Genomic DNA, 15,891 nt, shown 5'->3' on the forward strand with positions numbered 1-15,891 from the left:
TAAAGAGGCAACACCGATCTCATTGCAAATTCATGTTTCACTTTCCATCTCTTTTTTTTCCTGCCACTCTTCTGCATCTATTCTTCCGGCGACATGCATCAGTTTGCAGTCGCTCCGCTGCTCCAATCAGATGTCAGTGCGTCAGAGGCGCAGTTGTCTGCGTCAGGAGCGCCTGTTGTAACACACACATTCTGTATTCATGATTACTATAGGCTCGCTGCAATGATAGTTTCTAGATATTAAACGTTATAGGCGTCAGTGTTTGCTGGTGGTAATGTGAGACAACAACTTTTCAGCCCCCACAGAGGTCAGTGTGTCGTCATGCCTGAGCGCACTGCCCACATGTGTACTGTGTGGACAGCTGAGAGACCCGCTGCGTCCTCTGTCATCGTGCCTTGACACACTTTAGAGGACAGTGTCTCCTCCTTTAAATCTCTTCTTATTTCGCCGATCAGGCTTTCATTTCTGAGGGATTTCCAACGGTGACGGGAAACCACCTTCACGTTGCGCCAGATGGAGCCTCCAGCCAATCCGGGAGGCAGCCCGGTGGAGTTGGAGTTAACGGTGGAGAATGTGGAGTCGGTGAGTTACTTGACAATAATCAATCAGCCACCTCGCATGGTGATTGTTGACCTACTAATGGAGCTTTTGTAACACCATTCAAAGCTCATTTCAATTCACATGTTTGTCAAAAAGAACAGCTGCAGCATCATTTATATTGATATATATGTATACATTATTTTTGTATTTGATACAATACCTCAATTGTAATTGTAATCAGTTTTGTTAAATGAACAAAAACAGTGGTTTAATTGTCGTTCAGCATAGGGAGATTAGACACACTGGACATTTGGTAACATGATACCAGCTATAAGCATTTGCTGTCCTAATAATAACTAACACCATGTGTCTTGGATTAGTTGCCATGACAACACATTTTTTTACTCAATTCAAACAATTGGATATCCAGCCTGCATGATTAGTAATGCTTGCAACTCAGTTTATAATTTAAAATGACCCCCTGTGTAAAGAAAAAAGTCAAGTGTCAACCTGTTACACAGGAAATATCGCAGACGTATTTATTACCTCTTCAGGAAGTATGGGGATGTTTAGTGTTGTTATGATTATGATCCAATGATTGGTTCTTCTCTCCTCCATCAGGCTCTCTACCAGCTGTACTTCGACCCGGACATGGAGCGTAAGAATGTGGCCCAGAAGTGGCTGACCCAGGCTCAGGCCTCTGCGCAGGCATGGCAGTTCTGCTGGGCCCTGCTCGGTCCTGACAAGGTCCGCTGTTGTGTGTGTGTGTATTATAATGCTATAATGAGTTCAAAGACAAATGTATACGTATACAACAGTTGTTTCATCCATCAAAATCTCTATAATGTGAGCATGGGCAGATTATGAGACAATAGACAAGACACCTTTAAGTAAGTTGTATGTCTCTTTGTAGTCTTTTTGAGTCTCTATTGTTTTGCGCGTTTTCGTAGTAATTTTCTTTGCAGCTGTTTTGCATCCTTTTGTAGTTGTTTTGGTCTGTTTGTAGTCTTTTTAAGGTTAATTTGCAGTTGTTTTGAGTCTTTTCCTGGTTGGTGTCTCTTTGTGTGACATTTTGTAGGTGAAGGCTAGAGGGGCCCCTGGGCTTGGGCCCGGGAGTTCAGTAATACATCCATGAATGTGAGTCTGTCTTTTTGCAGCTCCCAGAGGTTCAGTTTTTTGGTGCCAGCACCCTCCACACCAAGATTTCTCGTCACTGGAGCGACCTCCCCTCAGAACAGCACGATGGCCTGAGGATGCAGCTCCTCTCCCACATCCTACACTTCTCCTCTGGGCCAAAAATGGTGCTAACCAGGCTGTGTGTCGCCCTGGCCTCTTTGGCTCTTAACTTAATTCCACAGGCTTGGTCCCAGCCAGTGGCGGACATGGTGAGGGCCTTCCGACCGCAGAAGCCTGAGTCTGAAGGTGGCTTGAGTGCAGAGGCCTCCCAGGACCCTCAGGCACACTGCCTCGCACTGCTGGAGCTCCTCACTGTACTTCCAGAGGAGTTCCAGAGCGGCCGGCTGACTCAAGCTCGTCGTGCCCAGCTGAGGGCGGCCCTGGCTGGGGAGTGGGCGGTGGTGTGTCCCATGCTGCGTCAGCTGCTCCAAAGTCAGGACTCCTCGAACCAGGTGAAGGAGAAGGTGCTCCGCTGCCTGTCCAGCTGGGTTTGTCTGGACGTGCCGCTAGGGGAGAGTCATGAACTGGTCCAGGATTGTTTCACTGCGCTGTCCAACCCAGAGCTGTTCGACACGGCTGTGGAGACGATAGTCACTGCCATCTCACAGCCTGACAGCCAGAGGTGAGAAACACGCTGCCAGTGGTGCAATAAGTACATTTACTCAAGTACTGCTTAAATACAAATTTGAGGTACTTGTACTTTACTTGAGTATTTCCATTTGATGCCACTTTTTTATTTAGACACTAATACATCTCAGATTTAAATATTGTACTTTTTACTTATTTTGACTCTTTTTATTACATTATATATATTACAGCTTTAGTTACTTTTCAGAATACAGTTTTTCATCTCCGCTGAAAAGCATGCAGCTCTATGTGATGTTTTTAAATGTTTGTGATGAACTGAAGGATGAAGTGTTCCTTTTATGTGTTGAGAAAATTCTCCTTCTTCTAAAGCTGTGTAAACGATTAAAAAAATAGGTCACCTGGAAAATTTCATCGTCACACAATTGAAAACAGTTTCTCTGAGCTCATGAGAAGTTGACTTCTCACAGGTCAGCGACAAACATTAGATGATCTTATAGAATATGATGCATTGCTGTAGATTAAACTACCCAACAGTATATAAAGGAATAAAACTAGCACAACCATAAACTTCTACAACAATAAATTGCAATATACACATTAATGCGGCAGTAATATTGATCCAGAACTATCATATGTACTAGTGATACACTAACAGGGAACATTTTACTGCATAATAAGTACTTTTCATACTTTAAATTGGCTTATTTTGCTTAAGTAAGATTTTTAATGCAGGACTTTCACTTATTTCATTTATTTTCACGATGTGGTATTAGTACTTTTTTGCAAATGATCTGAAAACTTCTCCCATCACCGCACACTGCATCATGAATGAGTCACAGTCTATCACAACATGTGTGTGCAGGTACATTGAAGCTCTGGTGAACTTGATGCCTCTGGTGCTGGGTCTCCATGACCAGCTGAAAGCAGCGGCTCAGGGTGGGGACATGGAAACCTCACATGGTATCTGTCGCATTGCTGTTGCTATGGGGGAAACACACTCCAGGTAATCTCAGATACACACACACACACACACACACACACACACACACACACACACACACACACACACACACACACACACACACACACACACAGATCCTATAACCTAGGCTCCAGTAAATGACTTGTATTTCCTAATTTGGATCACTGTGTTTGTGTTTGACAGGGTTTTGTTGGAACAGGTGGAGCACTGGCAAGAGTATCTGGCTTTGGTTAACATGATTCTTTTCTGTACCGGCATCCCTGGGTACTACCCGGTCAGTGAGACCACCAGCTCCCTTACACTCACCTTCTGGTACACTCTGCAGGTACGTGGATACATGAATGACGTGAATACAAGTTTTGTACATTAAATGTTTTATAACCTTTCTGTTTAGAAAGTTACTTATGTATGCATTAAAGGTATAATATGTAACATTTTCACATTAAAATGTTTAAATATGTTATTTAGTTCAGTTGTGTTCTTACATTGTCCCACGGTTTTCCAACAATTTTCAAACCTCGAGAAATCTGTCATTTTATTCAAGGCATTGGTTTGTTTTGTTTAGTTGTTTCATAATACCGTTGTTTCCCCTTTGAGCATGCAAATACACTTTTTAGATCCTGGTCATATTTACTATACATTTTAACCGGATGAAGGATTTAGGTCATCGGACGTCTGGATCTCAAGTTATCAGAGAAACAAGATGAGCAAACGTTAGTCTTTAGCTTGTAGCACCTGCATCCTATGTCCGCCGAACTGCGTCTGACTGATTGTTAACGTTTATTTAGTGTATTTAGTGGTTTTCATCACCTGGTCCATATGTTTTGGAGAGCTGGAGACCTCTTGCAAAAAAAGTTGTCTCCTGGTGGAATCCAGACTGAGAGAAGCTGATTGCAATGAAAACTCCCATGATGCAACGCTACTTCACGACATCACCAAACTCCTTCTTTTGTTATTGTTTTGATTGAGAAGCAGAAAATGACATATTGTGCATTTAAATATGTATGTGTGTCTTTGTGTAACTTTAGGCACCACACTTTCTAACTGTGTCTTGCATGTTTAGGATGACATCCTGTCATTTGAGGAGGAGAAGCAGTCAGTTTACCTGCAGGTCTACAGACCGGTTTACTTCCAACTGGTGGACGTGCTACTGCATAAATCCCACTATCCCTCCCAGGAGGAGTACGTCTCCTGGTCTTCTGATGACAAGGAGCAGTTCAGAATTTACAGGTAAGACACAATATTTTGTGCACTCAAAGTACCCGTAGCTGCAGTCTGTACCAAATCCATCCAGTAATTGTCAAGACCTTTCTGCCAGTGTGGCTAACAGGAGTAGCTGCAGATTGAGTTTTGGATTTGATCTTGATCCAAGTATATTTCCACGTCTCTTTTGCATTTCAGAGTGGACATTTCCGACACCTTGATGTATGTGTATGAAATGCTGGGGGCGGAGCTGCTCAGTAACCTCTACGACAGGCTGGGCAGACAACTGATGGACCCCCAGCAGTCAGCAGTGTGGCAGGTGATAATCTCCGACTCCCATTCCATGCACATCTACTATCAAAGCAAATATCTTCCTTACTGTGTGTAACTCTGTAATCCTATCACCTCTTGATCTATCGTCACGCTTTGTTTCCCCTCTGTCGTCAGGACACAGAGGCCCTGTTATTTGGCTTCCAGTCCATAGCGGAGACGATAGATGTGAACTACTCTGATGTTATCCCTGGTCTTATTGGTCTCATCCCCAGAATCAACATTAGCAACGTTATGCTGGCTGACACCGTCATGTACACCATCGGTACATACCAAGACACCCGTGTCCTATTGTGTCGCTATTAACAATCCCAAGACTTTGTAACATGTCATTTTCTGCGAGCCGAGTTGCGACTGACGTTTGTTCAGCTTGTTTCTCTGATAACTTAATATCCAGACGTCCGATGACTAAAACCATGACAAAAATTATTCAAATGTATAGTTAAAAACGGCCAAGATCTAAAAGGTGTAACGTCAAAATGTGGCTTGAAACTGGATTTAAAAAAGCTATTTAAGAAAGCTTGCACAAAGGGGATACTTACTGTATGTTGCCATTACAGGCGACCGAATGAAACGATCCCTTACCTTGATTCAAATGACAGATTTCTGTACCGATTAAAATTACAGGTTTGAACATTTTTTTAAATATTTTGGATAATTTATGTACGCAACTCAACAAAATATATAACATAGGGTCGAATTGTTTTTAGTAATTTTAATGTGGAAATGTTACATATTATAGCTTCAACGTTTTACATTAAAGCATCATTTTACAAATTACAATTTATTTATGGTTATATATGTACATTTGTGTTTCCATTAACGTTCACTATCCATGACCTGTACCTCACTGGATTTCCCCTGTTGGCCAGGTTCCCTGGCTGAGTGGCTGGCAGATCACCCGGTGATGTTGGGTGGCATATTACCCATGGTGCTTCAGGGCCTTGTGAAGGCAGAGCTGTCTGTGTCCAGTGTATCCACCCTGAAGAGGATCTGCAGGGAGTGTAGACATGACCTCGGCCCGCACGCTCAGGACATCCTGACCGTGTCACAGGTCCGACACGCAGCCTTTTGATTTTTTTAAACATCCGTGTGATCGCTGTCTTTGTATTAACACTTGTGTTCCTCTGCAGGATGTGCTGGTAAAGGATATCCATAAGGTGAGTAAACAGCCATCAACATTCACCAGTTCTTTCCTATTCTGTAAACACAAATGCACCAACTAAGCGTCTCTCTGAGGACATCATGTATGTGTGTTTCTGCGTGTCTGTGTGCAGAGCAGCCAGTGCATGTGGTTGATGCAGGCTCTGGGTTTCCTCCTGTCCGCCCTGCCAGTAGAGGAGATTCTGGGCAGACTTCACTCCCTCATCACCCCTCACGTCCAGCAGCTGGACACACTGGCCCAGCAGGAGGTACATCTAAACCAACAAAAACCAACAAATACTAAAAGAATACCTGCAGTACAGACTGTTGTGCCAAATTACAAATGGGATAAATCAAGTACGCTGTATTATACACCATGAGTACATAAGAAGTACTTTATTATTTTGTTGCGGAATATAAGTACAACAATATATTATATTTTATTTTACTGAACTACTTTATTCCTCTTCACTGTACTACTTCATTTATAAGTTAAGGTATTCTTCAAAAATGGTGAAAAGCTTACATATTAAAGTTATGCTTTAAAAACATACTTAAAGCTAGGATAGGCACATTTGTTGAATGTGTCTTTACATCCCGACAGCAATCAATAAATCAAATGTTCTTTCAAATAAAAGGGAAACAATCTGCTATCTGTTGTAATAAATCCGTCCAATCCAAGCGGCAACCTCCATCTTTAAAAGCTTTAAAAGTGAAGCTAATGGGGAAGTGCCTTAAACTTGTATTGTTTATGATGGCCAGCAGGGGGCGTCTCCACTGGTTGCAAAAAGAAGTCACATTGTATAGAAGTCTATGAGAAAATGACCCGACTTCCCTCTTGATTTATTACCTCAGTAAACATTTTCCTGATGAGTTTATGTCTCAATCGCTAGTTTCAAGTCTTCTTCAACACAGCATGATGATCCCATTTAGAGTAAAAAATATTAGCATTTTTCCAGCGTACTGCTGCGTTACAGTTACAACACTCTCTCGCAACCAGTCAATTGTCACTGTCATCAGAAGGCTTGATATGAAAGCCTTCTGATGACAGTGACAATTCCACCTTGTTTCCCTTCACAGCCTGATCCCACCAACAAACAGTCCATTATCCACATCCTGGGGATGCTGTCCAGTCTCTTCACCACTCTGGACATCAACAGACAAGCAGACAGCTTAGAGGGAGCCTCCAGCCCAAGACTCACTCACCCACAGAGCACCCGCAACCCAGTAAGTTTATCCAGAGAAAACTGTGTATTACTACATTATCTATTATACAACGCTGTCATACTATTTCTATTATTACGTCTTTTAATTATATTTTATTACATTGTTATAAATTGTTATTGTTTTGTGTGCATTGGTCTCAAATGGTTAAATTGTTGAATTGTTTTGTCTTTGCTGTTGTATTCATTGTCCTCACTCTTCTGTCTTATTTTCTGTAAAGATTTTTACTTACACTGACCTGTTTGAAAGGTGCTATACAAATAAAGTTTGATTGACTGATGTGATATGAAATATATAAAATATATTTTTCAAATGTTGTTTTTAGGTGGTTGTTGTGCTACAGCAAGTGTTCACGTTGGTCCAAACCATCCTCAGCAAGTGGCTTGATGACTCGGAGGTAGTAGAGGTAGGAGGTTGCTTGTTTTTTACTGCTTGCATAAATAAGTATGTGTGTGACGTTGTGTGTGACTTTGTGCATGTATGATGTATCTGTGACTCACAGCTCTCTCCCTTTCCCCCTCCAGGCAGTGTGTGGGGTATTTGATAAGTCAGTTCGCACCCTCCTACATGATTTCGGGCCCATGGTGGCTCATCTGAGTGAGATGCTGGGGCAGATCTATAGCGCCTTCCCACAAGCCTCAGCTCTGGACCTGGCACGGCAGGTACGCCCCCACAGACCAGGGCCTGGATAAAAGCATTATCCCTCTAAACTCTAATTCAGACTCTTAACCCTCGTGCATCCCTTTTAAAAAGTTGCTCTGAAACTCCCATCAATCTATACATTAATAATATCTTACACCTTCACAGAGATAAAACTTTTAACCAACTCCAGTCCTGATCATAACTACCAAATATTCATTACATTTCTGAATTTTAACCCTTTAAATGCCCGTTTATTCACATAATACCACTGTTGTTTTTATGAAATTCCCCCCCCCAAACACATTTATAATTATTTTCTGTGTACTAAATGCGAGGGGGAATACTTCTGGGATATGTCAATGATTAGCAACAACATTACATTTTGATCCATTTAAATGTTTTGTTAAATACAAATATGAAATATTAATATTCATTTCCACTTTAACTGAATGACATTTTTAACCAACTTCTGTCCTGATCATAATTACCAAATATCTATTATTTTTCAGACTTTAGCCCTTTAAATGCCCGTTTGTTTACATAATGCCACTGTCGTCTTTTGTATTTTCTTTATACTAAATGTGAAGGTCTGGGATATGTCAATGGTTGGCAACAACATTGATTTTGACGCATTAATCAAACACTGCAGTGCTCCATAATACAGCAGCAATGCCCCGAGTGGAAACCAGGGAAATAGGTAGTGATGGCGAGATGAAGCTTCATGAAGCACTGAAGCTTTCCATCCAATTATACAATATACAATACATCCAAAATAGTAATTACGACGCTAAGATTGACAGCCTGATATAATTTAATGCATGATGTTGTGCTTTAATGGCAGTGGGATCGACATATGTGGTTTAAATGGGATTAATGTGGACATTTCTGTCTGTATTATTGCTAAACAGTTTATTACAGACTTATTATAGGAGCCAAATTCCAAAATTCGAAAAGAAAGTGAAGAATAAAAAAAACGTACACCTTTGACAAATGTATGCCACCTGCATTAACACAGCCAAAATAAACGAAACATTCAGATATTACTCCCTCTCTTTATTTGTTTAGATGGTTCAGATATTTTCCGGAGAGGAACAACACATCTCTAACATCAGAAGCCTTATTGAGGTGTTGACTTCTGCCACACTTGCTATATTTCAGCAAGGTAACAAACTCCTGCAAATACATTTATATCAATTTTAAGACATATTTGTCACTTCTCAACTTTTATTTATTTTACAGGTCCACGGGATCATCCTGACATTGCAGAATCATTTATGCACCTTCATGCTCAGGTGGGTTGAATATTCTTGTCCATTGTTCTGCACGTCTACCGCACGCAGAGACACTTCTGATCTCTTTGTGCTCATTCAGATTCTTAAAAAGAAGCCTGATATGTACCTGTCTGACCTGCTGGATGTTAAAGGGCTGTTTTACTGCGGTGAGTATCATGACGTGATCGTGTATACAGCTCATTCTTACAGATATGATGTAATATCTAATGTCGGACAGATTTTCTTTGCTTATTCCTTCACCTTTTGAACACCAGTAACTTCCTAAACTAATTATATGGCAAAATTGTATCTATATTTGATTCAGTGCAATCTGTAGTCAATTACAGTTTGTATTTTTACAAATGAATATGTTCAAAATCAAGACACAATTTTGTTCTCTGGAGCGTCTTTTTTGTTTTCCATGTTTTCCATTTGTGACACGTGAGCTGAAGCGTTCATTAAAAGCATCATTTTATCCTCCGTTTTCTCCAGGGATTCTAACCCTGAAGTTTCCAGAGACACCAACAGTAAAAGCTGCAACTCTATTCTTTGTAAGTTGAAGGAGAAATGTTCAAGTTGTAGGCTATAGTTTGTTTTCTTTTATTCTCATTTCAACACATAGATATGTGCTTTTCTTCCGTATCCCTGGCAGACAGAGCTGTTGCCTCGTTGTAAAGACATGCCCTCGCTTGGTGAAGTGTTGCAGAGCGATGGAAAGCTTCTGACAGAGACCCTACTCCAGGTGTGTATCATAAATATGTATCATAAGTGCCCAGGGGGATTTGATAATGAATAATGATTTGGGGAGCACCCTCTCACTTTTGCACAGACTTACTGTTAACAAACCATGAATTGTATCCCTGATGTTTGGTCACCAATCTGTCTTCTAATGGAAGCGTGTGCTTTTATTTCTGTCTCAGGCGGTTGGAGGAGAGTCCCCTCGCAGTCTGACGGAGCACTTCTCTGAGGTGTTGTTGAGTCTAAACAGACACTGTCCAGCTCTGCTGTCGCAGTGGCTGAAAGAAACACTACAGACCCCAGGATTCCCCTCCGCCCAGGTCTCCACAGAGCAGAAACACACCTTCAGCCAGCAGCTCCTGAGGTGATAATATACAGTTTGTCAATAGCAGAGGTGTTGTGTTCTCAACTTTTCTTTCTATAAAAAAAGAGAGCAAAATGACAAACAACCCGAATCAGAATCATAAGTTCAGTGAGTAAAGCAGCACTGATCCCCCAGATTGTACCCAACCACATAAAAAAAAAAAATGTACTTGGAGAATCAAGATCTCACAAGTATCTTCACATCGAAGAAATGCCTTCTTAATAATAATAATAATAATAATAATAATAATAATAATAATAATAATAATAATAATAATAATAATGAAATTCCTCTTCAATAATAAATACACCGCTTTGATAATAGGGGAATGGGTATTTTTGATTAAAATAAAACAATAACAAAATGAAGCCTGCAGGAGTTAGGTTATTGTTGGGCTGAAATACTCAAAATCCCCCTCAATCAGAAAAGTTAAGACAGCAGAGACGTCTCTAAAGGGCGTAAGAGTTTCTGTCTGAGAACATCTGCTGAAATGATGTCTGCATTAGGAAGGATCAGAAGTACCTGACTGTCGTCACACCTGATTGGCCAAGAGGAGAAATGCACCAAGCTGCTCTCAATTCTTAATCAGGAGCCAACAGGTGATCTGAATAACCTGCAATCAACTCAGGGGGATTGTGGCAGTCAGCTCAAATTAATTAGGAAAAGGGAAATGACAACAAGTACCAAACAACAATTGAATCATTCTGTCATAGCCTACAACATATTTTTTAACGAATACCAGATAACCAACCTCTTAACATGTAACTTCAGACTGATTATAAAGTCCTCTGTCTTTGCTCACACAATGAATGAGTCGACGCAACAGAAACACATTTCTCTTCATTGGGAACATGATGGAGGATATTGAGAGCAGAAAACAGAATCTACAGTTGTATTAAATATCTTTGCAAACCACGTTTTCTTTGACTGCATGAGAAGAACCACACTTCATGGACATGGGATGACAGATTTCTGCCAAAGAGAAACAAACATACAGTGAAAATAAATGATGTGTTTCAACAAAATTCATTGACTTTTCTTTTTCTTTCTTCCAGGGAGCAAACCAACAAGCGTCGCGTTAAGGAGATCGTGAAAGAGTTTTCTCTGCTCTGTCGGGGCCTGCAGGGCTCCGGATAACTACACTGAGCTGCGAGCACTCTGAGTGCAAAAGAAAGTAACAAAAGAAAACCCGGAATCTGAATCTGTTTCGATGATAAATGGTGCCAAATAGGACCGTTCACTTGGGCCGGTGACACTGGACAACAGAAACCATAAAACACTGATTGACTGGACCTCTGTGCAACATGCTGTTAATACAAGACCTTTGTAGCCTCCCAAGAAGGATGCAATGAAAGACAAATGTGTAACATTGCCGTTAACTTATTTCCAGGCATGGATCCAAATCTCCACTCTCAACCTGACAAACTGACACCAATAAACAGTTCATTCTTCGCAGCTGCATGAGCAACTGTGTGTGTGTGTTCACATATTTATTGTTTCTCATGTATACTGCTCGTAGATCATATTCACACATTATCAAAATATAGAAATCCCCCCCATCCCCCCCCACACACACACACACACACACACACACACACACATACATACACACACACATACATACATACACACACACACACACACACGAGCTAGGCTTCTTCTTCTCTCTGTTATAAAGGAGAGCCTTTTTTTAAATGTGACGTAGTTACATTATATAGCTTATAACTCTTGTACATGTATACTTCTGCTAATATATAATAAAAACAATTTCACATCCACAACAGAAAAGGATAACAAGACCGACTTTTTTTTAAAGCAGACAACATGTCCTGACAGTAAACTGCTTGTTCGTTTTTTTTAATCAGTGACGTCACTGTGAGGGATGGCAGTTGTTGGAAGTTGGGACTGCATCCTCTGTAGAAAAGGTGGATTTGAGAAGGACTGTAGTGCTGGTCGGTGCACTGAGATGAGAGGGCTCTAAGAGCAGGTCTGTGAGTGTCGTTGGCATTTCAACCGCAGCTCAGGAGGCTCCTCCTGAATCCAGTCCTGACCCGGGCTGCTCACTATCGTATTCTGGTGAAGAGGTTCAGCACTGACTTTGATTCCTGGGAATAGAAGGAGATTAAATTGTGTCACAAACATTAAAGAGATTCGGCTGGAGAGCCTCGACCCCGGAAATAAAAAGAATATCTCAAGAACGTGAGGAAAGTATTGACATGGGCAGGGCTGGGAGGGTGTTGAGCAGCTAAGCGCTCTGTTTTGTACTGTACCTTGGTGCAGCGTGTCTTACTGAAGACGTTCCAGAAACGTAGCGTCTCATCCCCAGCTCCTGTAACGATGGCCTCCCCATCTGGGGACACAGCCTGAGAAGGGAGGACAGAGGCAGAACAATAAGGGGTGAGTGAAGGAACATTTTAGCATGTGTATATCACAAAAAAGGTTTTTAAAACGTTACTGGAACCAATGATGACCTGTGACCAATGACCTGTACTGATAAATCCAGTGGGGAAAATTGTACTTTGATGATGGGAATCACGTGATGTCAACTAACTACATAATTACACGCACTTAACATACATGCAAGGCTGTCGTAACATAGTCAATAATTAACTTTTTTAGCATGGAGTAATTGTGCATGCGTTACCAATCTTTGATGTACTAATAGTCCATTTTATTTATATAGCCCAATATCACAATCACCTATTTGTCTCAAGGGGTTTTACAATGTGTACAGCTTATGACAGCATCTATCTTAAGAGCCTTGATTGGGATAAGGAAACCCTTCCCCCCCCCCCCCCCCCCCCCCCCATGGTATCCATGTAAAGCTGCAGTCTCACCAGGTACAGCACTCTGTAGGAGTGTCCCGTCAACTTAGCCACCTGTGTTAGTGACGGATACTTCCACACCAGGATCTGGTTCTGAGAGTAGCCGTGAGTGCTCACCTGCAAACAAAGAGAGAAGAGTTAACTGAAAACGCAAACATGTGCATCTGGAGTCTGGAGTAGAGCTTTAATATCTAAACCAGGGGTCTTCAGCGTGGCGCAAATTTCTTTTAGTTCACCTCTCCTTTCCTCCGCTCTGTCTCTGACTGTAGGTGTGTGTGTCGGGAGCGAAGTGCAGGATATTGCATAGAATTAAATGTGATTGTACTTATGTAGCACACACTAAGTGTATATTAACTGATCAAAATGTTACAAAATGTCCCTCTACTTCAGACAAAAATGCAATGAGATGTTAATTAATTGCTATATACTTCCTCTCTACACTGAAAGCAGTGTTTCCCCTAGGTTTACGGCTTCGTAAAACGGAGCGAAGGAGAGAATGTGAATGCGCAAAGTAGACAGTACAAACTGAAACGTGCACATAAATTAGATCAATAGCATAAACGCTTAGTTTATTTAATAAAAGAGCACCTGTGAGTGTGAAAAGTGAGTTGTGAATAATGAAAATATATGAATTTTTTTTTTTATATAAAAAAAAAAAAAAAAGAAAACACCTTGAATTTCAGGCAGGGCGCTGGGCTCCGTTGGCGGGGCGCAGCGCCCTGCCAAGACAATGGTAGGGGAAACACTGGAAAGTATGTTATTTGTGTTCTGTTGTCACAGTTTGTTGTGTTGGAGCACAGGAAGTGTAGCTTGGTGTCAAGATTTTCAATGTTACGGCTGAACATTTAGTGAGATCTCAGAATGAGACAATAACAAACATCGATCGAGCGAAAGGGAATGAAAAACGTTTCATTTCTCGGTATGGTCCATAATGTTGTCAGACACTTATAATAACAATCTGAGCCCGTCAGTGACACAAACGTACACGTACACTGATCTGTACATTGGGATCTTCTGATCGGATCACACTGCAGCTCGTTTAGCGGCTGCAGAAGTTCTCGCTCAGTACGGGACCAAACTCAAAAGCAGTTGTACTCATTCGTCACTGAGACACAAAAACATGGGAAAAGAGGGGCCTCGTTGAAAAATACCAAACTGACCCTTTAAGAAGGTCATTATTTATTTTTAACAATTAGAAATTTACATCTGATCAATTATTATATTGACATCATCCTTGAGCGGGCCAATATCTGTGTACAGAGGTTACATCTCCAGGGTGGTATGCACGTGTGTGTGTGTGTGTGTGTGTGTGTGTGTGTGTGTGTGTGTGTGTGTGTGTGTGTGTGTGTCTCCTCACCAGTTCGTTGGCGTGTTTGGACCATGCCAGGTTGCAGACCTGGGAGCCGGTGTCGGTGCTCTGCAGCGCCTGACCCGTCAGTGTGTTCCAGAAGCGCAGGCAGCGGTCGGCGGTGCCGCCCCCTGACGCCAGCAGCCCGTGTTGGTGGGGGGACCAGGCGATGGCCTTCACTGCTGCCAGGTGGTCACTGTACTGCTGCACAGGGAGAAGGCTGGAGCTGTTCCACACCAGCAGCTGGGCAGGAGGCAACAAGGAATGGGATCAGGGTGTTCACTGTTACCGTCACAGGTTTTATAGACTAGTCTCAGGATTAATTCGCGTCTCAAGCTTTTAAACTTCCTTACTTTGTTGTCGTTGCCTCCGGACGCGAGGTGCTGGTGGTCAGGAGACCATTTGAGGCCGCACACCTCTTGTCTGTGACCTTGCAGCCTCCTCTCAGCAGAAGGGGGGGTTCTGACGTCCCGCTGCAGGATCACTCGGTCCCGACTCCCCGACGACAGCTGCTCTCCGTTCCACGCCAGGGCACCTAGAGCACAAAGGGTAGGACTGAGGGAGTGTCTCATATTTCTCTGTGGCTATTTCTTTTTTTCTGATATGATAACAACACACATACATGCTGGTACAAATGACAGTATGTATTGTATTGTAAAAAGATTTTTTTCAAAACCTCTGATAGGAAATCCAGTAACCCTTTCTATGAACACATCTGTAGTGCATTGTGGGGGCATTCAGCGTGTAATGCATTTTCATGCATTTAAAGAAATCTATGCTGCATCATAAGTGAACATTTTGTAACGGGGTCTTGCATAATAATCCCCTATGATGCAGCACAGATCCTTTAAAATGCATGGAAACACACAACACTTACTGCTAACAATGAAACCCTATGATGAAGACAAGACATGAATAATTCTGTTTCTTCTTAATATTTACAATAAACACTTTTTAGTTTTGGTCACATTTCAGTCATTGTTATCTTTCATAGTTTTAGTATAGAGTTCTTATTATTACACAAGTTATTATAATCACCAATTAGTCATTATTTTTAGTCTAAATGTTTTCTCTCTTAATTTTGCCAGCATTTATATTCAAATCTTTATCAATTTGTTTTTCATTTTAGTCATGTTTCTCATTTCAAATAAAGTTTAATCTTATAATTATGTGATGAAAAACACAGGCTGAATGAATAACAAAGAAGCAGACTCAAACGTATTGTAAACAGCTGTGACTGACCTACACGTGCGGAGTGACCCTCCAGGCTGGTCAGCTTCCTGCCTCCTGCTGCGTCCCAGATCTGAACGTAACCCTTGTGGGTTCCGACGGCAACAAGACTCCCCTGATAGGACCGCAGCCAAAGTCAAACACTCTGTTCTATTTCCATTATTTATTTTCTACAAACATTCATTTGCATACTTTTGTCTTAATTACGCAGTTCAGTTTATTTCGGTCATTTTCATGTTTTACAACTCAAACAGACCGAACAGGCGTCTTAGCGTATCACACCTGCC

General features: G+C 41.6%; 2 protein-coding genes across 2 annotated transcripts in view; one reads left to right on the forward strand and one right to left on the reverse strand.

The window, feature by feature from the left end:
• Positions 1 to 80: 80 nt before the first annotated feature.
• On the forward strand, positions 81 to 11,666 carry LOC115023100 (importin-13-like). Its single transcript, XM_029454254.1, has 22 exons — positions 81 to 307; positions 456 to 582; positions 1,162 to 1,287; positions 1,698 to 2,338; positions 3,167 to 3,307; positions 3,470 to 3,611; positions 4,350 to 4,516; positions 4,688 to 4,808; positions 4,937 to 5,084; positions 5,692 to 5,873; positions 5,953 to 5,979; positions 6,097 to 6,231; positions 7,043 to 7,189; positions 7,512 to 7,592; positions 7,711 to 7,848; positions 8,894 to 8,990; positions 9,068 to 9,120; positions 9,200 to 9,266; positions 9,592 to 9,650; positions 9,752 to 9,841; positions 10,020 to 10,201; positions 11,257 to 11,666. Exons 2-22 carry the CDS (start codon positions 514 to 516, stop codon positions 11,336 to 11,338), a joined length of 2,895 nt encoding a protein of 964 aa, XP_029310114.1. The 5' UTR covers positions 81 to 307; positions 456 to 513; the 3' UTR covers positions 11,339 to 11,666.
• A 144-nt stretch (positions 11,667 to 11,810) lies between these two features.
• fzr1b (fizzy/cell division cycle 20 related 1b) overlaps positions 11,811 to 15,891 on the reverse strand; it is an 8,427-nt gene continuing 4,346 nt past the window's right edge. The window contains exons 9-14 of the mRNA XM_029454255.1: positions 15,617 to 15,719; positions 14,728 to 14,909; positions 14,384 to 14,617; positions 13,039 to 13,143; positions 12,472 to 12,564; positions 11,811 to 12,306 (exon numbers count right to left, since the gene is read on the reverse strand). Coding sequence (XP_029310115.1) covers positions 12,265 to 12,306; positions 12,472 to 12,564; positions 13,039 to 13,143; positions 14,384 to 14,617; positions 14,728 to 14,909; positions 15,617 to 15,719 — 759 coding nt within the window. The 3' untranslated portion in view covers positions 11,811 to 12,264. The remainder of the gene's footprint in view (positions 12,307 to 12,471; positions 12,565 to 13,038; positions 13,144 to 14,383; positions 14,618 to 14,727; positions 14,910 to 15,616; positions 15,720 to 15,891) is intronic.

This window comes from Cottoperca gobio, chromosome 17 (assembly GCF_900634415.1).
Source record: "Cottoperca gobio chromosome 17, fCotGob3.1, whole genome shotgun sequence".
In the NCBI taxonomy this organism is placed as follows: Eukaryota; Metazoa; Chordata; class Actinopteri; order Perciformes; family Bovichtidae; genus Cottoperca; species Cottoperca gobio.